The sequence below is a fragment of the Bidens hawaiensis genome, unplaced genomic scaffold (assembly GCF_021521415.1).
Source record: "Bidens hawaiensis isolate Kalapana, Puna unplaced genomic scaffold, B.hawaiensis_p1.1 tig00003488_1, whole genome shotgun sequence".
In the NCBI taxonomy this organism is placed as follows: domain Eukaryota; kingdom Viridiplantae; phylum Streptophyta; class Magnoliopsida; order Asterales; family Asteraceae; genus Bidens; species Bidens hawaiensis.
Genome location: NW_027491195.1, coordinates 1,471,872 through 1,499,783, shown reverse-complemented (window position 1 = coordinate 1,499,783; position 27,912 = coordinate 1,471,872). Strand labels below are relative to the sequence as shown.

General features: G+C 36.3%; 1 protein-coding gene across 1 annotated transcript; it reads right to left on the bottom strand.

Moving 5' to 3' along the window:
* Window positions 1-19,325: 19,325 nt before the first annotated feature.
* On the bottom strand, window positions 19,326-27,428 carry LOC143623526 (ABC transporter B family member 19-like). The gene is made up of 9 exons (XM_077094414.1): window positions 27,177-27,428; window positions 26,891-26,945; window positions 26,414-26,589; window positions 25,327-25,527; window positions 24,683-24,942; window positions 24,274-24,590; window positions 23,151-24,194; window positions 22,830-23,071; window positions 19,326-20,645 (listed from the first exon to the last, which is right to left on the bottom strand). The coding sequence occupies exons 1-9, from the start codon at window positions 27,426-27,428 to the stop codon at window positions 19,437-19,439; spliced, it is 3,756 nt and encodes a 1,251-aa protein (XP_076950529.1). The 3' UTR covers window positions 19,326-19,436.
* Window positions 27,429-27,912: the final 484 nt, after the last annotated feature.

Genomic DNA, 27,912 nt, shown 5'->3' with positions numbered 1-27,912 from the left:
ATAACTTTAGAAAATGAATGTTTTTAACCCGAATATAAACTTTAGCCCACTATTGTTTCCATCTCAAATCCTCAAGGACTAAGAATGCGATTTCTATATAATTTTTATGATCCATTTACCAAACCCGTACCCATGACCCATTAACCCAAATCCGTGACCCGTGTAGTTATCTTGAGTCACAATTGTTGATCTAAACTTAGAATCAAATCGTGTTTGTAATTTCTATTACTATTTTCGGCCTAAACAACTCCAGGAATTAGGAAACAAGATCACTAATAATCCGTATTGTTATATTAAATTAAACCGACTAGACCCAAAACCCAATTATATAACTTAGACTTGATTATAACTCGATTCCTCGCGTCTCCACCTCCTTCATACCAGCGCCTACTAATGCCCTCTGGTTAATTGAATTATCGTCGTCTCTGGGTGTCTTGTTCGTCGTCCTCCTTGCCGGCACTGCTTCTTCGCAATTGGAATGGTTTTAAACATCGATCTAGGTAATTAAATATATGGTTCAGTTCGTCTTGTTAAGCTTAATAATAACCCTCACCTTAATTAAATCAACGATGAACGGATTGAACAATTGCATATTCTAGGGTTCTTGACAAGTTTGGTTTGTTTCTATGTCTGTATATATAAATCCGTTTACGTTCCTAAACCAGCTGACACCCTAGCTCAGTTGGGTAGGGTGTGTATGCTAAACCTTGGTCCGGCTGAGGTCGCGGGTTCAAGTCCCGGCCGACCATTTATTCTTTGGAATTTTGTTTTAATGGTTTATAACCAATTTTTAATGAAATATAGTATATTATAATTAATATTAATTATTAAATAAACAATATTTTAATCAAACCGACTTCATAAGTTAAGATTTTCGTGCCTAATAATCTTGTTATAAGTTTTCATGTATCTATCTATATATATATATATATATTATTATTAATAAATCAATATTATTTTATTAAAACTCGACACTAATAATGAGGCTTCTCGTTGTTAAGTTTTTTTTATTTATAAATTTACTCATATTTATTATATATATATATATATCCATATTATTATTATTTGTTTTAAACAAACTATAATAAACGTATTTAACGCATTAAAAGTGCCAATTATATTTTTGCCATCGAAACTCTTTAACGAAATTAAGATATAAATTTTACTATAATTGTATATTTAAATGGTTATTATTGTAATAGATCTCAACTTGTATTCATTCAAAATAATTATTTATAAGTTCAATTATACGACAAACAATGAATTTTTATAATTAAATGATAACAATAATCTTTAGAGAGCAATCGTTCAATCCGTAAACGTACCAATCGTAATTGTAACTCAATCCACATCGACACCTTAGATTCATTATGTGTACTACATCATTCATAATTCATTCGCAATATTATTTAATTAGGATTCTTGTCGGTAATTCCCGAAAAGCGTGATTTCCGCTTTCTTGTCGTATACATTCCCGTTTGACTTATTCGCTCAGGTGAGTTTATCAATCCCCTATTTTACTCGATTTTCGTAAACGTTTTGGGGACATATGCGTACGTATTCATACTTTCATACTATATATATATATATATATTCAAACAAATGCATACGTGTTATTGTGAAGTGATTTAATCAAACATACGTGCTACTTGCTTACTTGTGTTATCATTCAATCAATCATATAGCAGGTGTTCATGCTGGTGACCAATGCCCGATTCGCTTGGCAGCGGTCCACATACTTGTTTACGGTTTGATTTCATTATTCGCACTTATCACGTTATGCTTATTGTATTGTTGTGTCAAACTGGTGATATTCTCACTCAACTTTATGTTGACAAAAACTCCATTTTATACGCATATGCAGGTTACTTGTCTGGAAGCTTGAAGCTTGGACACGTAGACAAGACTTTAGGATGAAATCAAGTTAAATTTTATTTGAATTCATATTTGTTATTTAAATTGGTTACTGTATTTGTAAACGTGTGTGTATATTGAAATTAAAATAATTAATTAGATATTATCACTTTTATATTATGATAGTATCTTCGAGCTGTGAGCAATCGGATCACGCCCCGACATTTCCGCCTTAGGTTGGGGTGTGACAATAAGCCTAATCCACACCCTAACCTAAGGCTCAGCAAAACCCTCAGTCCGAGTCTTTATGCAACCAGTGGTTAATGGGTGGAGATAAGACTGACCTGCAAGCATATTAAGTTGTAACTCATATTAGGTATTTTGAGGGCGGAGACATAAACTAGCACATCTTTTGCTAGTCCAGATATTAAACCGAGAGGAGTGTTGATAGTGTGAGGGGTTTAAATATGTATGCCGTAGCCGGAAACAAAGTACACTTGTCTGGGCGATTCTAGGGTTTTATTGTAACATTAACTTTATTTGTGGGTTGTCAATCTAGAAAGTGTCAGTCTGGGAAACTGGGTATGACCTTAAACCTTACTAGTATTAATGGTGATAATTGGTTGACCTATGATGGTGGTTAATTTTACTTTAGAGTTTTGCTTGAGGGCAAGCAAAAGATAAGTGTGGGGATGTGATGTTCGGTTTATTTGTACATATATTAGTGTGTTAATTTAGTCGTTTTATTCGTTAAGTTTAGGAACTTTGGTACTTCATACGTGTTTATTATGTTTCAGGTCACAGGTACTTAACGCGCTTAATTTGGACCTGTACGAGCACGAAATAAAGACCCGGGATGTCCAGCACGCGAACCGAGACATTTATTTGGACCGGCTGAGAGAAGTGACCCATCGCGAAACGCGATGGGTATTGAAGGTGGGGCATTGCGCTACGCGATGCCCTTTAATTATTTACCAGCGTTGACTTTTGGTCCATCGCAGCGCGATGGACCAGGACAAGAGACCATCGCGTCCCCAGAATCGTGAAAGTTAGGGTTTTTTTTCATATATCACGTTTGGACGACCCTAGACGCCATAATTCAGTTTCCAGGCAATTTTGAGGAGCAGCAAGGAGGAGAACCATCACTTCCAATCATCTCAAGGCATCATATATGTCCTATCACATCATAACCGAAGCCCGAGAGATGCCGAGGCGCGGTTAGATCCTTTGAGTCATGCTCGGGATGTAGAGTATTGTATTTAACAGTTTTTCTCATGTATTAAGAACGAATTATTTGTAACCATCTTTGATTAATCTATGAGCATTGATGTCTAGTATTATTGTGCACTCAGTCAGTTTAGGTTTATTTTGATCAGAATGATTAGTGTGCCAGTTGCTATGATAATTGCTTATAGGATTGTTTCGACTAGTTGAATATGATGAAACATACGTTTGCCCTTAGTTGAGTCACACTGGCAGGTACCGTTTGATAACCAGTGCCGTGTGTTAGCGAGTGTGGATGCCTAAGGTTTATCTAGTTAGTCAATCTATGTTGATCATTGATAGTTAATCTGTTAAGTTGCATGAGAGAGCTGTTAGTTTACTTGCTTGAATCCTGGGTGTGATTTGTCTTTGTTAATTGCTTGAAAGTTGTTTACTTGTTTGATCAATATTAAAACCAAACTGTTTGCTAGTGTGATCAGCACTTTGTTATTTGAATCACTTCATAATGTTAGGAATCATTTTCACTGCACACTGACCACATACTCCTCGTGGTTCGACACCCTAGTTACCCTAGCTTGCTTAGGTGATTAGGACACTGGTTTAATAGTTTTTGACTAGATAGCGACAGTCTAGCATCAATATTCATGTTCCTCCTTTTATTGATCCACCTGCTAGAAGGTCTTCCAGAGCTTCTGTTCATCCTTCTTATTTGAATGATTATGTCTGTAATCATTCTGAATCTTCTCACCATTGCTTTCACACTGTCACTAATTCGTGCTCTTCTTCTGTGTCTTGTTCTTCGTCTCAACTTCTTTCTTTCAATCAAACTCTCACAACAGCTATATCTGCTTTACATGAGCCTACTTCGTACAAAGAGGCTGCAAATATTCCTGCATGGCAAGATGCCATGAAAGCAGAGTTTCAAGCTCTTGAGAATATACTTGGGCTGTTGTTGATCTTCCTCCTGGAAAGAAGGCTATTAAGAGCAAATGGGTGTTTAAAGTTAAAACACCGAGCAGATGGCACTGTTGAACATTGTACGGCCCGATTGGTGGTCAGAGGAGATACTCAAAAGAAAGGAATTGATTATAATGAGACTTTTTCTCCTATTGTCAAAATGACTACCATTCGTGGTCTTGTTGTTGTTGCTACCAAACGAAGTTGGCCCCTTTTTCAACTTGATGTTAATAATGCTTTTCTTCATGGGGATTTAGATGAGGAAATTTACATGCATTCACCTCCCGGTATGGTTCTTCCTAATCATCTAGTTCTTAAGCTTCAAAAGTCTTTATACGACTTAAAACAGGCATCTCGGCAATGGTATGGAAAATTGTCCACTGCTCTAAAAACACAAGGGTACATGTGTTTCCAGAATGATCATTCTTTATTTTCAAAATCTATGGGATCCTCGGTGGTTTATGTCGTTGTCTATGTTGATGACATATTGATTACTGGAAACAATCTAGTGGAGATTAATATTCTCAAATCCTTTCTTGATTCTTCTTTCAAGATTAAAGATCTTGGGCGTCTTAACTATTTCTTGGGAATGGAGGTTCTTTATACTACGAATGGTGTGATCATGTCCCAACACAAATTTTCTAGGGACATGCTTTCAGAATTTGATACTTCCAATCTTTATGTTAGGTTCTCCATTACCTCATCATTTACAGCTCAAGGTTCATGAGGGTCTTCCTATCAATGACCCTCTACTATTCAGGAAACTTGTTGGGAAACTCAATTATCTTACTCATACAAGACCCGATATTGCTTTTGCTGTCCAATTCTTAAGCCAGTTCATGCAAGATCCAAGGCTTCCTCATTGGAATGCGGCTCTTCATACTCTTTCTTATGTGAAGGGTACTTTATCTCAAGGCTTATTTTTCAACAATAATCCTTCTTCTGAATTACAGGATTTCTGTGATTCGGATTGGGCGGTCTGTCCTAATACACGAAGATCGGTCAGTGGGTTTTATGTTTCTCTTGGTGGTTCTCCTATTTCTTGGAAATCCAAGAAACAACCCACTATTTCCTTGAGTTCTGCTGAAGTTGAGTATCGCTCACTTCGTCGTGTTACAGCTGAGCTTGCATGGTTAACTAGACTTCTTACTGAGTTTAATGTTCCTAACATTACTCTAGTTAACCTCAAGTGTGACAGTCAAGCTGCCATTTACATTGCCAAGAATCCGGTCTTTCATACGAAGACTGCTGATCAACTTGCAGACTTGTTTACAAAGAGCTTGCCAGGGCCTCATTTTCATGAGCTATTGCGCAAGTTGGGGTTTTCTCAACCTCTAATTTGAGAAGGGGGGGGGGGGGTTGTGAGCGCATATGTCAACATATGCATCTACTCAACATGTGCGGCGCATATGTAGTTGTATATATAGGTTGTTTGATTTCATTTGTAAGTAACTTTTGATTCTAGAGCAATAAAATTTCTCTCTTCTCTGTTTCCTGTCTTTCTCTCGTGTTATCGTTTATACGATTACACCAACCAACCTGACCCGTTCATTTTGTGTCATCTAAAGAAAAAAAGGTAATTTCATACCGCTCCATGTAGAAATTTTCAAACCCATTTGGCCAACTTGTCCAACCCGCATTTTTGGTTACCTCTTATAGTTAGAGAAAACTGATAGCTGCTTTCCTTTAATCCAACCCCAAGAACTTCAACAAAAGTTCCAATATTATTTTATATTTTAATTTATAATACATGACATCATCTCTCCGGATAACCACCATTGACCTTTTTTTCTCGCGATCAAGAAGCTTGGTCCATTTCAATACTGTGAGAAAAAGTGTAAGTTAAAACCTGTCTTCATATTATTAATGTTAATAGTAGTGCATTAAAAATAGCATATCATAATGACCTTTCGAAGCCACTTTATGATGCCACCATGTTGTAAGGTATCATCTTTTTTAGCCACTTTATGATGTATAATATTGTTTTGAGCACGAAGTTCAACAAAGCAAACAAAGCTACAGGTAAAGTTAAAATAAGCAAAAATGATAAACAAATGTATTCAAAACCAATTACATATAAAAAGCTTACATTTTGATCATAGGCAAATTGACCGAAGTAGGTGTTATTCCTTCTTGAAGAATACATCCATCACAAACCAAAATTGAGAAGAAAGAAAAATAAATGGAAATTAAACATATTAGAATTATATCTACTAAGTTGAATTCATCACAAATTGCGAACCATGTTGATGATTCTTCTAGGCTCAGATTTGTAACCGAGGCCGGGGGTGTGTCATGGCCAGTGGTTAACGGTTGCATAAGTGTCTGGAAACTGCCTAGGCGTCTACATCAACTATAGCGATCATCATGGCATTAGCATAAATAAAGGATGAGGTCTCATGTAATTAAAGGATGAGGAATTTGTATCTTAAGCAGATACTATCCTTTGAATTATCTTCCAAAGTATGGGTCATAACTCATAACTATTCCTAGTTAGACAAAGAGTTAAGGACTTAAGGTTCAATTTCCCTTATGTCTGGTACCGAAAGTTAAGCAAAGCAACCATAGAAACAATATTTTAACATTTAAAAAAGATTTAAAAAAAATAATGTAAAAAGCAAATTAAAATCACCAAAAGGAGGCGAAACGAAAGTCGAGACGAACATACTGCAAGTATCGTGTATAGCGTTTTATATCTACAAACCCTAACCAACGAAATCATCTTCTACATAAGGTGAAGAAACCTGCAAACGCGCCTTCTTCAATCCCACACCACCAACTATGCGCTAAAGAAGCTGATGCAAACAATGATTCCAAACTTGAGCCTCTTTAGAAATTAAGCTATTTATGTCTAAACCATTCAATTTATAGGATATTGTCTACCTGCACCTAAACCAAACGTAGTGCATAATCCCATTGAAAGCTTCCACATTTAATCTCTGATGAGGTTGCTGTTAGAAATCCTGTATGAAAACCAGAAACAATAATAAATAAATAAAACAAGAAACGATAACAATGAACTGGGTTTGTGTTTGACACAACTCCTTTAAACAGATTCGCGATCTGTTCTTAGGCGGTTCGAAGCAGCAACAAAGTACCGCCGGACTTGATCACTTGCCTGAAACAAAACAGGAGCGATGTTTTTAGCAGAGAAGTTTAGAGTGATATTGTTTGTGTGTGTAGAACTGAATAATGACCCATTAGTGCATAATTAATTCCGAATAATAATCATTAGTGCAGTTTAAACCAAAAATAATGATTATTAATAATCAATAAACGGCCTCGGGTTTTCGGAGCTGCATTCGTGTCCGCGGGATGTCCGGGCATGCTCAAGTCTAAAGAAATTCCAGTCAAGAAACCCATTTTTGCACCCCCCCCTCTAGAGGTGCACAAATCGGTTTTTTTTAAAAAAATCGGTTCGGTTAATAACCGGACCGCTTTTTCTTGGCCTGGAAAAAAACCGGTTTTTAAATAACCGGACCGGTTTATTAACCGGTTTTTTTGGTGCAAAACTCGGACCGGTCTAACCGGTTAGGACCGGTTTAGAAACCGGTTAGAACCGGTTAATAACCGGTTTTTTTTAATTAACCGGTTTTTTTTTTAAAATAACCGGTTAATAACCGGTTTTTTTCATAATAACCGGTTTTAAAATTAGCCGGTTTTTTCCATAACCGGTTCAGTAACCGGTTTTTTCTCTAGAACTTGTAACCGATATACGAACCGGCGGTTACTAAACCGGTTAAACCGGTTTTTAAATAACCGGTTTTTGTAAAAACCGGTTTTCGGTTTAAACCGTTGAACCGGTTCACCAACCGGTTTTTTTGCCCATCTCTACCCCCCCTCTACGCGGGTAGGATTTGTGGTAAAAACACATCATAAGCTTCAATGGATTAATAAATGCTTTACCTTATAAACAACTACTTATTTTTTTCTCACACCGATGTGGGACAAGCTTTTACCACATTTACATTAATAAGACTTTATTCACACTTATACTCAAAACTTCCAACAGTTACTGGTTGAAATCACCGTCGACACCTTTATCAATAGTGGTTTGTCCTCACCGTTTCCGCCTTTTTGGCGGTTGTATCCCCGTCAATCGCCACACCATCTAATCATCCATATTGTAGAGAAGACAAAGAAGAAAAGGTGGGAGAAAAGAATAGTAAAGAAGGAAAGTAATAAAGCAACACATGCAAAGGTAAATGCACGTGGAAACACAATAAAAGGCCAAGCTTAACATCAACCTCATAGAAGGGGTAAAATCAGTGTACAAAGAAAGAAGCAAAATGTACAAGTTATGATGCAGTAGAAAGTTTCAAATTGTAGTATATATAATTGTATTAAACAAAAATAGAAAATTAGGTATAATGGTAAGGTTGAAGGGTGGAGAAATTGTTGAGGTGACGCTGATGTAGTAAACACTCTAAAATAACGAAGCACATGTTATAACACATAGCCTAAATAGCCCAGTTCAAGTTTAGATGACCTCAACATGAGTACTTATTATATATATAATTGAAAGGTAGATGGAAGTTAGAAGGTACAACTGTTTTTGCAGGATGTACAAGCACATGATGCTACCTGACCTAACTGCCACCTACAAATCATCCAATCTGCATCTTCTTTTCACCACTAGTGAATATCCTTTTCACAACATCTGCATCTTCCTTTACACCAACAAATTCAGAAACAGAGAAAGACAAGCATCGGCGACGCAACTAAATCCACGAAGTAACGCCGGAGACAACGATTTTGTTAAAACTAGCGTTTCAGGGATCAAATTGAAGTATTGAATCGTAGTCGACTTGCTTATCGATTTAGGGTTTTTGGAATTTGCGAAGTAATCACCACAATCTCGACCAGAACGTACTAACATCGTTAATCTTACATTCCTTCATTGATCTCAGCTCCGATCACCCGTTTCTGGAACACCCACCAGGTGTTTGCTAAAATGTTTCAATGAATTTAGTCATTAATTGATAGAGCATGTTTCTTTCATTTGTCATGTGTTATCTAGATGTCTTAAGCTGTGAAGATGAAGGAACCTGAGATTCTTGAACATTTTAGCCTTCATTATGTTGTTTATTTCATGATTTAATTCATCTTTTTCTCTTATGAAATAAACCATGCTTAATATTATTTTTGGCATATTCTTATTATATTGTTACTTTAATTTCTCATTGTTGCATACATGTGTACCCAAACTTAAGTAACTTTAATTTTACATGTAGATTGGAGCCTGATACTGCCTTTAGAATCTGCAGTTTTCATTACTCGAAACATTTTGCGGTTGGGGTTGTAGCTTCAAGCTCTTTTATCATACTTGGAGCCATTGAAAAGAAAGTGCGAGAAGTGGATGATCAGGTATGTTCTTTCAAAATACTAACAATACTTAGGTTGTGATATATCCAGTTGAAAATCCTAGCATTCCTTTGTTCTGTGAGAATAACAGATTGCTCATATCTAATTTTTTTGAATGGTGTGCAAATGTTGCATTAAGACAAAAAAATTTATTGAAACAACTCAAGGGTACATTCTCTTAAACTTTAATTTGCTTGAAGGAAGCTTGAGTCATCTTTTGCATTTTGAGCTTATAACAACCCACTTCTCTGCAGTTCATATAATGATCTAGATGTAATTTGGAATGTGTAATTTACGTAAGTTAAATGCACACCTATATGCATTCATTGTAGTTTGCTAATAATTCACTAAATGAGGACATAGTATTAGTAATAGGACAGTAGCAAACAAATACAAAAGGAATAGATGATGATGATTATTATTATTATTATTGGAGAGATTAAATAATGACTTGAATATTATTGTTATTATTATTGACTTGAATATTTGAGAGATTAAATAAAATGTTTTAGGTTAGTAGTGAAATATTTATGACAAATTGCAGGAAAGTGTACATGTTATGGGACCTCTTTTGCTAGAATGAGGTTTTGAAATTATTATTTTTAAGCGACAAAATGCAAGTGGCTTGCTCATGACAACGCCGTCATATTTGATGTGTGTTGGATAAAGACAGCAAAGTTCCAAGTTGTGCGTTGTCATTATAACCAATTGACCCTTTATGAAATCTAAGAAATAGGTTATTTTATATTTTATGAAGTGTATAATTGGTGGTTTGATTTTGCTATTTTCCAACCCGTTACGAAGCTAAGTAGTAGATTTTTTTTCCATTTTATACAGTATGTATTTTGGTTTACTTGCAGTGAACCGTACTCTTTAAGTAGTTTTTTTTTGAAGAATATCAACACTGCTGAAAACACTCAAGGTAAGAGTTTTATAATTTGTATTTAGTTGCAACTCATCTCGCGTATATCTCAGGTACATAAATATTATAGGTATGCTAATACAAAGTGATGCATTCATATGATAGATTATGCAAAAGGTTACAGAAGATGATCTAGAATTGGATCAATTACATAGATATAGAGATGAAAATGTTATGTTGTAGAAGGGTAGAGAGAGACCCGAGAAGAAAAGTCGGATTGAAGAGTAAGCAATGGCTAGACGCTAAATCTAAGATAAGCAAGATCTTTGTTTCTGTTTCAAATTTGAATATTTTGTGTGATTAGAACAATAGTTTAGGCTCATAATTTTAAGTGAAATTGTTTTATTTCTTTGTAATTGTCAAAATTTTGGCATTTTTGTTTGATCAATTTCAAATTGATGTTTGTTAGTGCGTTGAGACTTCTATATGTGTATGAGCATGTTGATGCGCCTCAACACTACAAACACGCATAAGCATCTTGATGCGTGGCAACGCACGCGGGTCGAACTACTAGATAATTTTAATATCAACATTTTTCTATAAATCTTGCCTTTTATTTATAAAAATTCATAGAATATCCTTTTTATGGAGAGAAGAGAGAATCCATTTTTTGTGTCTCAAACTTTCAAATTCCACTAATGTCTCTTAACAAACATGTCGCCCATATCGTGTTCGGTATTCTCGCCAGTCACGTTTGTAAACCGATGACAATATGCTAGCTGGTTATGAAAGTGGCGTGCTCCACATGATTCGAACTCAACCTGGCATTCCGACCTAATTCCCAAAATTTGAAGTTTTAATTTTGAATACCATATTATTTTATTTTAATCATATTTTGTTTTTCTTTAGTAACGTTAATGTTTAACGTTTTAAAAAAATTGACTATACCGTTAAAACGTGCTTATTTTTTTGTATGCGTTGATATACAAAACGTGCTTATTTTTTTTATTTAAAATCGAGTCATGTCAAATTTTATTAAGCATTGCCATATAAATTTGACATGGCTTGGTTTTGAGTACTAATTTTATGTCGACATGTAGATATAAATAAACATGTCTCGGCATTATATTTAAAATAATATAAAACTTTATATATTAAAAGTTATAAAAGAAAAGGTAAATGTGAAAATTATTATAACAATATAATACTAAAAAAAAAGAAAAGAAAACAAGTAATTCACCAAACAGGTTATAAAGATGTGTTTAGGGCCAAACATGTTATCAAAACGTATTAAGAGGGGACATCTATCTACCTATTACAATAAAATAAAATAAATGTGGACACTTGTCATGTTTTGGTTAATTCTTACAATTTTTTTCCCTCCAAAACTAATATACCCTAATATATGTAATAAATCAATAATTATTCACTTTCCTTTTACACTATATTTATATAATATCTTTATATTTTTATAAATATAAATATTAACATATTATTTTAGTATATATTTCAAAATACTTGGTGAATTCCAAAAATCAACAACAAATCATGTTTCTCAAATGAAAATTGTTTCGGGTTTTTTGTGGAAGTTAACTTTGATTTTATGGGTCTAAAGTTGGTAAATAGATTGTTTGGTACAAGTTAACTACATTTATGTCAAAATTTGTTACATGTCGAAAATGAAAATTTTGAGTATTTTTAAAAGTTTGAGAATTCAAACTAGATTTATCATCAAATTTGTTATGGGTTCAAAGTGTTCACTTTAAAATGTCAAAAGTATGAAAATTAGAATTTTAAACATGATTCGGGTTTCAAATTTATTTTTAAGGGCATTTTTTTGAAATAATTAAAATGTAACATCCGTATTTTGAGATTAGTAAATAAAAGAAAATTTATTATTACGTGTGTGTCATTAATTTGAGTGTGTGTGTAAATGTTTGGGTAAAAAAATTGGATTTAAAATTGTGAGTGGGTATGTGGGATCCATAGCCCCCTATATAAACCCAACCCCTCCACCCTTTCATCATTTTCCTTCCTTTCATAACACACACACACACTCAAGAACACACACACTTTCTCTCTACATTCCGGATCCAAATCCGTGCCCAAGGAAGAACGAGTCTTGGGTGTAAACACCATAAAACAACAAGAAACACCACCAAGATCCTCGGATCTGTCCAGATCCAAACCCGGGACCAAAAAGGTGAGTTTTGGCCAACAAGGTTGAGGTTTGTGGTTGATTTCGACATGCAAATTGTTAGAACGATAGATTGAGTTGTATAACGTAATAAAAACATAAACTTGGTGAGTTATAACCTCACGGGGGTGTTATAGGATAAAAAGGTGATATCCGGACCTTGAAAACACGGGTATACAAAGTTGGTACGACCCAAAACCCATAAAAAGGGTAAAAATCGGGTTCCAGGGAAGAGTCTAGGAGTAAAATTGCCTTAAAATGACAAAATAAGGTAATCGGGTCTTAATTGCATGAAAAAGGGCTTCGCATCGCATGTCATGCGAAATCCAAGAATTTCGCATCGCACGCCATGCGAAGCGAAATGGCCCATGCGAAGCGAAACTCCCATGCGAAATTTCATGCCATTCATTTACTGATGCGTTTTTGATAAAGGACTTATTAATGAAAATAAAATTTTCCCGAGCTGATCTGGCAGCTTAACCCCAGCCAGGGGCTCTGCCCCTTAGACCCTGCTAGGTGCTGCCGCCCCTAGAGCCCCGCTACCAGGGGCGCTGCCCCCGGACCCCCGTTAGTTGTGGGTCTCATTAACCCAGATGTAAGAAGTGGTAGAGACAGATAACTGATGCTTGTAACTTGTTAAACAGTTAGCCGTGCCCAGCTGAAAAGAGGTGTGACCATAAACTCTGAGAGAAACCGAAAACAGGTGAGTTCTAGCCCCATTTCTCTTTGAAATGTTTTCGGGGCTGTGTGCATGCTTGTAAGACTAGTAACATACATACTTATACGATTAATGTGAATGATTAATGCAAGAATGAAAGAGGGCTGTTAGAATTTATATGCACCTAGTTTGTTAACCTAGCACGATTGTAAGAGTCAAGAAAGAACGTAGTGTAAGAGTCTAATGTAAGAGTCAGGGTGGCAAGCCCTTATAATACCCGGGCAAGAATAGTATAATGTAAGAGTCAGGGTGGCAGGCCCTTATAATACCTGGGCAAGAATAGAATGGCCGACTCTATAATATCGGTGCAAGAGGTTGGGTGGCAGACCCTTATAATATCTGTGCAAGAGGTCGGGTGGCAGACCCTTATAATATCTGTGCAAGAGGTATGGGTGGCAGACCCTTATAATATCTGTGCAAGAATGTAAGAATAACTGTATGTTTGTAAGAATGTGTAAGAATAATGTAAGAGTGTAATACAAGCAACATTTGTACGTAAATGAAAGAATGTGTAAGAAGAATTATATGTACGTGAAAGAATAAAATAATGTGAATGTGAGACAAAAGAAAATAAGAACAGGATAAGGGTAAGAACGGTACCTACGAGTACAAGTGTGTAGGAATAATCTTGTAAACTGCTAAATTAGAATTCACTCAGCGTAGCTGACTTTTAGTGTGCACGCAGATGAGTAGGATGAGGCAGGTCGCTTGAGGAGAGACACGTGAAAGGGGATGAAGACTGGCATCGAAGACAAAAGATTCACGTGTTGTTTATGTTATTGTTAAAGACTTAATGTATTTTGTTCAGAACAAGTACTCATGTTTTGTAAGAATGTTTAATATTAATTATTTTGCGAAAAGTTTTAATTAACTCTGATTTAGAACTGTGTTTATGAGTAAATCCAACGCCAAAGTAGGGTTTCCGGGAACAGGGCCTTACATAAAAGGTTCGGGATTTGGCAAATTGACTATTTTTCCCTCAATTATTAAAATTTAAGAAAAGATTGCGAACACTTTCGACATGCCACCCCCATGCCTATCGATGCTTCTAACTTTTATCAAATTTGAAATAGTTGTGTTAACATTAATTTTTCCTTCAATGGTGATCAGAACGTTGTATGAGATGTAGGGATGAGATCGGTACCGTACCGGTACCGAAAATCCCGGTCCCGAAATTCGCAAATTTTTGGCATCGGTACCGGTACTGAAGGTAAAAAAGTTCGGGAATCCCGGTACCGATACCGAAACTCAAATTTTTGGTACCGATTCGGTATCGGCTATACCAAATCGGTACCGATTTCGGTACGGTACCGGTACCAATCCCGAAATTGCTCATCCCTAATGTTGCCATGCAAAACTATGCTCAAATGAAACAAAATATTCACAAAATTGAATGGGTTAGCATGTTATTTTTTATGTTGTCATTTTGACAAAGTCGAGAAACCCTCTGAAACTTATCAAAAATCTTTTTTATGGTGTAGCTCAGAAAAACATAGTTCTTGAAGAACATCCATTACTATAATTTAATGTCATACTTTCCTTTGATGGGTGGTAAATTGATGAATATATCAATAAAGTTAACGTCTCTTTTGTATTTAGATTGAATGGTTAGAACTACTATCGTATGAGAAGTCTTATTTTCGAAATTGGTTCATAACCAAAATTCTTTCAATTATACATATATGACACAGAGAACGAATTTTTTAATAGAAAGAAGCATTCTCGGATACGATTTTACACGAACATTTTTTTATTAAGTTCATTTAAAAAATCATTTTGTGATATAAATAAAATCAATTTATGTACACATTGTATATATATAAGCATAGATGAACCAATCCTCTTTAACTTGGAAATTGGTTTGGAACCAAAACCACTTTGGGTAAAGCTGCTTATGGCTTTTGTAGATCCAATTTGGAACATGTATGAGGAAAAAACATGGTTTGTACACTGACAAAAAAATCAAATCGACAACAAAATCAGGTAAGTGAACTTCCACTAAATTAAACCAACATCACCGATATGGTATTGGAAATCTAATGTTGCAAAATGTTTGATATGTACGTGGGTTAAAGCATCAAACATGCTAATTTAAAATTTTCAAATTTTGAATTAATACTAAACTTAAGAATTTTACATTTCTATTTACCATTTAAGTAATCTTGCTATTATTTTTTTAATATTTAGTGACCACAAAATAAAAATTTATGTACACATTATATATTTACAAGCATAGATGTTATACATTTTTTTTATATACGTTATGTAATTATTTGTTTTACTTATAATTTTATAATTTAAATTATACCGTGTGTGACACGGGCTCTAAAACTAGTTTCCAGATATATTTAATGTATAGAGAAAAAGGAAGTATCTTAAGAATTTTTCCTAATTAAATCCATTAAAAGAACATCTTTTTTTTTTAACGACCAACAAAATTTCATTCAAAAACACTAGCAAGTCGTTAGAAACACCAATACGAACGACACATCGTAAGTCGCCACCAAACAAAGCAAACAAAGGACAAACCAACGAATATGACCACCCAACTATACCCATTACAACCGAAAATTACACCACTCGTCCCAAAAAAGCCCCCCTCTATTTGCTCTATTTTTTATCCAAAGGAATCCCATCACCTTTATTTCCTCTATCAGGCTAGTCATTTGAATCGGAGACCCAGAGTGGACCAGCGCATTTCGCCTTTTCCACAGGCACCAAGTCGCGATTAAACAAACCGCTTGAAAAACTTTAGCCTTATCTTTGGTAAAAGAAGAGAACTTATACAAGTCCAACACATCTCGAAAGCTAAATAATATAAACGAGGGCAACTTACACCATTGAGCAATGATACTCCACATAGTTTGAGCGAGACCACACGAAATGAAGACATGTTCGGTTGACTCCTCCACCTCTCCACAAATTGGACAAAATATCGAGCTCACCTGAATATTCTTCCTTTTTAAAGCATCGAACGTTGGTAAGCGGCCGAGAACCGCTCTCCAAGCCACAAACCCAACCTTTCTCGGTACAAACCGGTTCCAATCGAATATATATTCAGCAGCCGTATGCGAGTTTACCAACATACAACTCTTCACACTTTTAACCGAAAAGCTACCATCAGATTCATACGGCCAAGACACGTAATCATTCCCTTGTTTTAAACCCACACCTTGACATAATTGCAACAAACACCTTAGCTCACCAATCTCCTCTGTACTGTTCGGATCCCAACCCCCACAAATCCAACCATCCAACATATACAACCTATCAGCCACCATGCACCTCTTTGAATTTTCCAAGGAGAAAAGCTTTGGGAACTTAATTGCCAGTGGAATTTGGTCAACCCAACAATCTAGCCAAAACCACGTATTCTTCCTGTTCTTCACAACATGGCGGAAGCACCTATTTAATTCCACCCCATAAGCCTTTAACATCGAATCGATTTTTATAATTCGGCTCCACGGGCACGGACTCGAGAGTCTTGCCGATATGGCCGTCCACGACCGCGAAGAGTGATGGATTGCCCAAATAACATTCCACCACAATCTACCCCTCTCATTCTTGAAACGCCACCACCATTTTGTTAATAATGACACGTTTGCGTCTCGTAATAACCCAAGACCAAGACCACCATATTTAATCGGTGACACCACCTTTTCCCCAGCTACCCAATTAACTTTTGCCTTTTCTTCGGTCCCTCCCCAAAAAAACACCCTCCTAAGCCTCTCAAGTTTATCAATCACCCCTTCCGGCGCTTTAAAAAGAGAAAAATAATAGGTCGGAAGGGAATTAAGAACCGCTTTTAACACCGTAATACGCCTTCCAACGGAAAGAACTTTTGCCTTCCAACACGATAAGCGTTTTCTAAAAATTTGAACCACGTGGGATTATGATCCCATGCATTTATCCCACCCATATTCTTTCCTACTTGAAGACCCAAATGGATAAAAGGGATCTCACCCACTCTACATCCTAAAACCTCAGCTAACCGATTCCTTTCAGCCCCATTCACACTAGTACCAAATAGCCGACACCTAGAAAAGTTGATCCGCAAACCCGAAACAAGATAAAAGCATCTCAATATTCTGGCTAAGTTTAAAGCATTAGAGGTATTCCAATTGCCAAGGAACACGACATCATCCGCGTATATGAGATGCGTAAAAATCGGACCATCCATCCCACACTTAAGACCGCGGAATAACCCCAAATCCAATGCTTTTTTCATCAAACCCGTAAGGGCTTCCATAGCGATAACAAACAAAAATGGAGATAATGGATCCCCTTGTCTAAGACCCCGATGACACTGAAACTCCCGGGTAGGCGAGCCGTTCACCAAAACCGATGCCCGACTTGCAGATAGAAGAGCTGACATCCACCGACGCCACCTCATCGGGAAATGCATTTGTTCTAGCACCGAGTCAATAAAGCCCCAACTTAACGAGTCATATGCTTTCTCGAGATCTACTTTGAAGATCATACCACGTTTCTTCAACCTATTTAGCCATGTAAAAACTTCATTGAGCACTAGCGGGCCATCCAAGATACTACGGTTTGCAATAAAAGCCAATTGTTCCTCGAAAATTAAGCCACCAATTACCTTTTTAAGTCTGCCAACCAACACTTTTGAAATCACCTTGTTCACACAACCAATAAGACTAATCGGTCTAAACTCATTTAAGGAACTAGGCTCATTTACCTTAGGAATTAAGGCAATAAAAGAAGACATACAACCTGGGCTGAACAAATCCGACTCAAAGAATTCATGAGACGTCTGAAATAACCCAATAATTGAAGACATGCATAACATGAGATGTCTCTAAACTATTAAATATATTTCCTTAAATCCCGTTGGTCACTCTTGATCAACAACTCCATTGCTTTTGTGGGTCTTAAAGTCCCCAAAGACAAAACTTCTGCGCTGAAAATAAGATCTAAAGACCCATACTCCAAAAGAAAAAGACGGTTGTGTGGCTGTGTAAAAACTACATAACACTTGCATGGCACATGTGATGTGAAAATGTCATCATGAGATACATAATTAAGCTTTTTGGTGTCTATAACCACTATTACATTACATCACTTAAAACCTAAGAGCATCCACAATAATAATTTTGAAAATAAAGAAAAAAAGAACATATTTAGTAAGTTGGCTGCTGCCATATCATAAAAACATCAAAAAAAAATCACTTAATAAAAAAATCCTAAAAACATTACCATATCGTTGTCACCTTTTACAAATTTTTTTTATTCAATATCCAATCCCCCAACTTGGCCCCCACCGCTTGCAAAAAGACATGTATGTGGTAGTTCTTGTTAAAAAAACACAAGAAAAAAAAAATGCATGCTAATAAAACTACACCACAATGACAAAAATGGGTAATGTGAGCAATCACCCAAAAGCATCCCAAAAATGCATTATTGGGGATCCCATAAGGCACCAACCTAGAGGTGCATTACCCGAACTACCCGGCATACCAGGTGCCACCAAGGCACCAACCTACATCGGTTGCATAAACCCACTAAGCTGAACACAAGCTATCAGCATAGATGTACCCGACGATACTGACTAATGCAATGCCTTTGTCGAGAGATGCAACTGGATACCCTTGCCAGTTTTTGAAACCTATGCTTATAAGTTATTGTGTCAATGTGTGTGGGTGGGGGTTGTCTTTTTCCATATACTGTTAAAGAAAATAGATCGATGTAGCATGTAGGTTTCACACTTATTCACATTCAATTCATAACACTTTTATTAATTAAAGCAGTATAAAATGTACAAATAATTATATAGGGTTTGGATAAAATATAACTTAAATTAACGTGTTAAATGTGCAAATCAAATAGTGTAATTATATACACAAATAATGTAACTACACTACATACAAAACACTACATACAAAACTACTTTACATAATTACATTATTTGTATATATAATTACATTATTTGATATGCATGTTTAGTAAAGCTTTTTAGTTTGTATGTTAACTTTCCTCAAACTATATAAAATAATGATCTTTATTTTTGGAGAATAGGCATAATAAATATGAACTATATAAGTATATAACATATCAAAACATTGAATTAACAATGTAGGGTGAGGGTTGGGTAGTTTATAAACTTATAATGGAACCAATCGACCAACAAATGAAAGATAACCTTATACATATGACATAACGATTGGAAACCAAAAACATGCATATAATTTACTACTATTTCCCTCCTACCAAACAATCAAACCCTTTATCATCATACATACTCATATACGATGTTGCTGTAGTTGCAACAGCCTAGAGTAAGCCCCATCGGGTCGGCTCACGAGCTCCCCATGGCTACCCTGTTCCATGATGCGCCCATCTTGGACCACACCGATACTATCAACCCTTCGGATGGTCGATAACCGATGAGCCACTAGGACCGTGGTTCGACCCCTCATTAGCCTTTCAAGTGCCTCTTGAAGCACACACTCTGATTCAGCATCTAGCGCGCTAGTTGCTTCGTCTAATAATAATATTGTCGGGTTTTTCAAAACCGCTCGGGCTATCGCAATTCTTTGTTTTTGTCCACCCGAGAGTTGAACTCCTCGTTCCCCGACCGGTGTTTTATATCCTTCTGGCAAGCCGCTTACGAATGTATGCACGTTTGCCGCCGTTGCGGCGGCAATAATCTCCGCCTCAGTCGCCCCGTCTTTCCCATACCCGATGTTATCCATAATACTCGTAGCGAAGAGCGCAGGTTCTTGTTGGACCAAACCGATTTTTAACCGAAGTGACTTTAGATTCAACCGTCTAATATCTTTCCCATCAATCATAACTTTCCCGGCTGTCGGGTCATAAAACCGCTCGATTAACGCAATAACCGAGCTTTTACCAGAGCCACTGGCTCCAACCAGAGCTTGGCTCTTGCCTGCTCGTATTCTGAGACAAAAGTCTTTGAACACGGGCACGTCAGGTCTTGACGGGTAAGAAAAGTCAACCCGACGAAGCTCGATCTCGCCCCGGATCGTTTCAACCGGGTCGGCGTCAGGATCATCCGGGTCAATCCTTGTTGACCGGTCAAGGATCGAGAAGACCAACCCGATGGCTTCCCCGCCCCGAATAATTTCGGGGGCTAGGCTAACGGTTTCCGCAACCGAGTTGGCCGTAATAACTAGCACTATAAACACTTTGATGACTTTGGAGAAAGTTGAGAGGCCTTTGGTAACAAGGTGTGCACCGTACCATAGGATTAAGGCTTCGGATGCGTATAGGGCTAGTTGGGAGATACCGAAGAGTATGCCGGAAAGTTGACTCCGGCGAAGACTTTGACTTTGGGGGAGGCGGAGTTGATCGGAGAATAATGAGAGGATTTTGTCTTGGGCGTTGAAGGCTGCGACAGTGCGGATGTTGCTTACGCCTTCTCCGGCGATCATGCTGGTTTTTGCGTGTGCTTTTGCTGTGTCTCCGGCTAAACCTTTGAGTGAAAGTTGCTGTAACAATAAAAAAAATGATAATGTTATTATTTTCATGCAATGGTAAATAATATGAATCGTTCGATTCTGTTAATAAATTGCAGTTGTTTTATGGAATGATATATGAAATGAATTTTGATATGAGCCTAATGATATAATTTACAAGGCATTTAGGTTTGAGATTGATTATAGAAAATAAGCATGTTGGAGACATAGGTATAAAGTGATATCTAGCATATAACATAAAATTGATCTCATGCACAGTAACGATAATCAAAACTGAATTATTATATAATTTTAATATAGTATTTGTTGTTACAAACTTGAAATTATTAAGATTTTACATATATAATTGTTAGAAGTGAAGTTGAGTATATATTTAATATTTCATGTTAGTTTTTAGGGCAGTTTAAAACCGTGCTTCATGTAACGGTATCATATATCATATATGGGTGTAGCAATAGCCACGACTTGCAAACTTGCCTGGTAACAACTAACGGGCATAAAAGCTAGTTTACAATCAAATATAAGACTGGAAATATAAAAACTTATATTGGACCATTAGAAGATTGTATAAGGATGTTATATTCATACACAATTTGTATATATGTGTGTTATCACCCTTTTCCATGTTATCATAGTGTCATAAACATACGAGTCGTATATGGCTCATACAACTCGTGTGGCTGGTGTTTGAACTTTGAATAGCTCAAAAGGTGTGAAAACAAAAGCCTTGTATAAAATTGAAAATGACATAACTACCCTTAGAGCATTCCCATCCTATCCCTTAAAATTATGTGAGGAGGGGTTTGTAAAGTATATGGTTGGGTTATGAGTGGTTGTGAGTGTAAATTATAGAGTGGAGAGAGAAAAGGTAGTGATTTTTTGTAAATTTGGGGAAAAGATAGTGAATTTTTTATAAATGATTGGGTAGAGAGAGAAAACTGTAATAAAAAAAGTATAAACAAATATTATTTAATTAAACATAAGAGAAAAATGTAGTGTTTTTTAGTATAATTATATGACATATATGAATATAAGGATAGGAAACGGGATGAGAATGCTCTAAGTGGTTAGAAGTTGCTGCTATTGATGTTGGCACGGGGCCCAGCATTGAGGATTTAATGGGTAGGTGACAAAACGACACAGATATATAATATTCACCAGTACGTACTGTCACACAAGAAGTGGAGTATTCAAACCCAATCAGTTTGACAACACACTCTCCCATGGAGTGTGAATGCATGCATGACCAAACAACAAAAACCAAACAGGTTGAGACACTAAATAATGGTTATCAGCTCTGACAACCCAACCCAACCCAACCCAACCCAACCCAAATGGAAGAGTGAAAGTTGACTGTGGAAACCACCACATAGAGATCGCATCGTTAAGAATCTCTGTCACTACTCACACCCATCACTGTCTCGTGTCTTGTTCATTATGCTAGAGTTTGTATTATTTTCTTCAAATCAGTTCTGGTTCTGGTTCTGGTTCTGGTTCTGCTTAGACACTTTATAGAAGTAAGAGAACATATTATATACAAGTCAGTGGATATGGTGCGAATATCGGGAAAGTATGAACCGGAAGCACATGCACGATCCCTGATATCTACAATTTAAATTGATGCATATGGTGGTCTTTAAATTATTTTAAAAGTAATAATACGTTGAGAACGGTAATATATTTGACGAGAAAGACATTAAATAGTTAGCATTGTTACTTGAACCGGTATGACACTAAAACAAGGTAGAAACGTCTCAAAATTTTGAAAGACAAAACTTTTGTTACGAGTAGAATTATGGAACCCATAACTTGGCTTGGCTGTCAAGACCCAAATTCCACTAGTTCGTTCTGATTTTGCCGATAAAAGATTTTTCCCAAAATTTGGGTTTGCCAGCATTTAGGTTCTTATTTTTTGTCTTAATTTTGGTATGTAAAATTCGGGTTTCCCAAATTCAGAAGTTCGTTTACAAGACATGTTATGTAATCCTTTGAGGCATTTAGAAATTTATCTACTTTTATTTGAGAATTATCTCTATGTTTCTTTATTTCTTGTTTCGATCTCCGTCAGTTATGTATGCATATATGCATATTCTCATTTTATATCAAGAAAATGTTACCCAAAATCAATATCATGAAATTTGATGCTTTTTCTAAATGTAACAATAGTATAGCAAGTGTTGGTGAAAGTGCATTTACCTGAGCAAAATGGGCCAGGACAAGAAGGGGGAAAGTGGCAAGAATGAGAAGTGAGACCCTCCACTCCACAATGAAAGCAACCACAAATGATGTTAGAAGAGATGTCATGTTCTGTAATATAACAGATATCCGCTCGGCTATTGCTGATTTCACATCTGCAGCGTCTGTCGCTAGACGGGCTGCAACTAGACTAGAGTTATGCTCTTCTTCATCAAACCACCCAACTTCGTTTCTCAAAATCGCTACAAAATATCACAACTTTTTTAATAATAAAAATCCAAGACGATGAGGGTAATTTGGTCATTTTACAAAGATGTATACCTGAAAGCATCATCCTCCTTACTCTTGTAGTGAGGTTCTCTCCCATGATACTAAAGAAATAGTGCTGGATTAAGTACGTGACAACCGCATATAAACCCACTCCAACATAAATGAAAACATACTCTTTGGTCTTTCTCTCCATTTTAGCAGGGTTATTGAAGTAAAACACTTCAATCATGTTACTCATCACAATGGCAAAAGTTGGACCGATGAATCCAGACAGAATCGATCCAACAACACCCATTAACGAATAAGGCCACTCGGGAGCATTCATTTTCAAAAGACGAAAGAAATACCCGCTTGGAGCTGGATGTTTTCTATCAGTTTCAGCATTCGATATCATTTCAATACGCCCATCTGTACCGGTACTATACTGATAACTTAAATTTCTCAAGCTTCCAGACCTCAAACTAAGAGACTTTGTAGACAGTGAGTTGCTCAATCGTGATGATCTCGTCCGGTGCGTGGACGGGTTAGAAAAGTCCCGGTTTCCCGCCATTTCTTGAAACCTGATTAACGACGAGTACGCTCCCGGTTTTGATATCAGTTCTTCGTGTGTACCCGTTTCAATAATCTGTCCTTGTTGAATAACCGCTATCGAGTCAACGTTTCTTATGGTGGATAACCGATGTGCAACCACAACGGTTGTCTTTCCGACCATTAACCGATCAAGGGCTTCCTGAACAATGCTCTCAGAGCCCGAATCAAGGGCGCTGGTGGCCTCGTCAAGCAGGAGGATTTTCGGGTTTTTCAACATTGCTCTAGCGATTGCGATTCTTTGTTTTTGACCACCGGATAGCTGGACCCCACGCTCACCTACCTGCGTGTTGTAGCCGTTAGGAAGCAAGGTAATGAAGCTGTGAGCATTGGCAGCAGAGGCTGCAGCTTCCACTTCAGCTTTAGTTGCATCCGGTTTTCCATAAAGTATGTTTTCAAGAATTGTGGTGGCAAAGAGTGCGGGTTCTTGGTTCACTAAACCAATTTGATCGCGCAACCATTTTAATTGCAGTGTCTTTATATCCACATTGTCTAGCAATATTTGCCCTGCATAAGTTCATAACTATTAACAACCTAACTTCATAACAACATTAAAAAAAAACAAGAAATCTGAGTAACTATTTACCTTGATTCGGGTCGTAAAACCTTTCTATCAGAGAAACAACAGTGCTTTTACCCGACCCGCTACCACCAACAACCGCAACTGTCTTTCCAGCAGGGAAGAAAATTGAGAAATTTCTGAATATAAAAACATCTGGCCTTGAAGGGTAACTGAAAGATACATCCTTGAACTCAATATTGCCGTTGACCTCGGTCAAACACGTCCCATCTGTAGAATCTTGAACTATAGTTGGTTTCTGATTAATAATATCCATTAACTTATATCCAGCAGCTTTGCCTTTGCTGAATGCTCCAAGATTTGAAAAAGACTGACCCAAACTCCTGTTATAAATAACAATCCACTTGTATTGATTAAACTTTGAGCACATGGTTAATTGTGTTTGTGAAAGTGGATAGGCTGAAAGAAAGCTTACATGCCACCAACAATGGCGGAGAAAATGGCGGTAAATGCTTTCCCGCCATCTGTTTGACCGTTTCTGATGAACACACCAGCATACCAGAACACCAGTGCCCATGACATGCATGCAATTCCATATGTACATCCAAGTCCTAAACCCTTAGCCATCCCGGCCTTGTACCCGAGCTTAAGCGTGTGCTGTATTGCATCTGAATACGAGTCCAACGCCTTTGTCTCGCCCACGTACGAGTACACGGTTCTTACTTGTGCAATAGCCTATTAATATTTAAAAGATTATCTTTAGTTTGAAGTAAAAAAATGACTAGATGAGTCATATTTTTACCATGTAGATGTATATCAGTATATGATAATATTAATAGTTGAGTAACACCACACTAAGGAAACACAAGAGATGTAAAGTGAAGGGGTAAAAGTAAAGTAACATATGTAACGCATGCTGTATAGTATATGATCACAAAATCTTTGATACTACTTTAGTAGCATTGGTGTCCATAAAGTATTAATTATTCAACATAGACAAAGTTAAGTGGTTACCATATATGAAGTTTGTGTATTATTACATTATTTTTTCATTAATAATTAAAGTTTTCCAGAGTATCGTCCTTTTTAGTTTTTTACACGATAAATAATATGCGTCACCTGTTTGGCAATGATGCCAGCGTTAGCATAGGATTCACGGCTCTTTGAAGTGAGGCCAGTAAGAGTGTATGCATATAAGCCACCAGCAAAGGCGATTCCCGGAATAATTGCAATACTCAGGAGAGCTAGCCTCCATGCGGACACAAAACCAACCACCAATCCAGCCAAAAATGTGGAGAGATAATGGATGAAGTTTCCTACCTGATATGAAGCATAATCAAAGTGAATCTTCATTTTTATGGAGATCAATGTTTTGAAGTTAATCTAACAAAATTAACATGGTTAAACACGTATAAAAGTTATCAAATGCACATTCTCACATAACAAAATTGGTTCAAACTGATAAAAAGTGAGCAGGTGTAGTAAAAGTAAAAGATACAGCAAAAAGCTTTTGGTTTACCAACAGACAATCTTCTTGTACAAGGAAACCATAAAATTAAAGTAGAGGTGTAAATCATAATTATTATGTATACATTAGAATAAATAACTAAATTTTGTATACTATGTTATATATAAAAACTTATATTCATAAATAAATATAAAAATAAAGTGATAATATAATTAATAAATAATAAGCAAGTCGAGACCTGCCGAGTTTGAGCTCGTCTAAGTTTGTTTTGAGTTTGAATCGTTTCGAACTTTATTTATAAAACTCTAACACGACCGGTGAACAAATTTTCAAAGTAGAGTTATGCTCATTAAACATAAATATTTTATCAATAGAACTTGTATACATTTATAACTATAATATTTATGTGTAGCATAATATACATTATTTTTTATTTTCTCATAACATTGTATATAATAATTATTGTTACGCATGCATATACACAAATTAAATAAATTTTCTAAATACTAACTTGTTTATGCTCGTCAATTGTCAGTCTATTTAAGCTCGATAAGTAATTATGAAGCTTAATTTAGGCAGAACTAGTTTAAAATCAGCTCAACTCTAAGTCTAGTATGGTAACTTGTGCCAGTCAAATTCCATTCTTTATTCTGGACCCACGTCCCGGACATTAATGGACCAACAAGATGTGATGACTCGTGAAACATTTAATACCCAAAAACAGAAATATTATGTTACCTTCTCACTTATGGCGTCTTGAACTAGAAGTGTGTCCGTAGAGATGCTAAACACGATATCACCCGTCCTCGCATCTGTATCATAAAACCCGACGTCTTGTTCCAAAACCGCTTCTAAGTACCTCTTCCTCAACGCGCTCACTTGTCGTTCTCCGGTATACATCCAACATCCAATCTCTGAAATATCGTTACTTCATTTAATTCGTAGACAAAAACTATAAAATATTTAATGTGATGGGAGATGAAATGTGTGTGAACATGAAAATATTATTCGAAATATTGACAAGTGCGTGACGAAAAGGACAAAGGATATCAAGGAACCACGTGCACCTGATCGTAAGTGAACTGGCTAAAATAAGCATTTTTCTAAATATTAAACCATTGAAAGCAATAATTCACAAAACCAACTGAACTCAGTTGTAGTCAAACAAATATAAATAAATATAGAGAGATTAACGGATCGAGTTTAGCTTCTCACCTGCGTAAGACGATACGCACACAACCAGTCCAAGATAGACGAAATACAAAGCGTACTGCATTGCATTAATTACCATAAATACAAATTCAGATCTAAATAGTGTTACAATCAAATACAAATAAAATTAACGTAACATTATTCTATTTTTTTTTAATGTGATTACTCTAGTTTAAAACTACGTATTAATAATAATTACTTTATGTTTAGAGGTTAATTTAATTTGTACCGAAATAAACCAACTAAATGCTGATGATGATGATAATAGCAAATAATGATAACGAATAACCTTCGAGACTTCATGAGTCATAACACTCAAATCAGACTGGTTTTTTCCAAATCCATTAATCATCTGACCAAACAACAAGAAGAAGGACGGCATTGAAGATCCATGAACAACGGCACCAATGCTACCGAGAGTCATGAGAGCATAATCTAACTTGTCAGCAAACGAGAACAGCTTGTAAAACGGCAGTGTTTGCTCCTTTGTCTTCTCTGCCTGTGCCGGCATTGGCTTGGTTGTTTCCGGCGTATCGGTCATTTTGAAAAGTAGTTTTCTTATGTGAAGATTGTATGAAGGTTTTTATAAAGCCATTAACTGACTGGACTAGTGGTCAAACGAGAGAGAGAGAAGGGGGGTTTTGAGGGTGTGAAGAGAATGTGGAGTTGGGTTATTATATAAAAACAAGAGGGAGGGGTGGGTAGCAGTGGCTCACTTTTGGTGTCAAGTACTGAAGGAGGAAAAAAAACAAATGTTTGTTAAAAAAGTTTTTGTTTTGAAGCAAAACAAAAATTTATGTGTTAAATGTTAATGGGCAACTAATTATCTTAGATTAAAGTTTGAAGTTTATCTTTAAGAGATAGTTGGGTAAAAGAAAATTAGCATTTATGACTATTGAATAGCTCAGATCAAAACATATATTCTTAAATTTGGAGAAAAATGAAAAAGAAAAAAAAAATCTATTAACCATCACCATTAGAGGAAAAACAAACCAATCATCCAAGCTTGTTTCTCACTATTCATA

Bases quoted from the DNA above. Each gene is read 5' to 3' on its own strand.
- LOC143623526 (XM_077094414.1), bottom strand. From the start codon at position 27,428: ATGACCGATACGCCGGAAACAACCAAGCCAATGCCGGCACAGGCAGAG. The intron at 24,195-24,273 runs GTAAATAGTTAC...GAACTTATGCAG, and splicing joins GTTTTACGACCCGAATCAAG to GGCAAATATTGCTAGACAAT. The intron at 23,072-23,150 runs GTATACATCTTT...GATATTTTGTAG, and splicing joins AAGGAGGATGATGCTTTCAG to CGATTTTGAGAAACGAAGTT.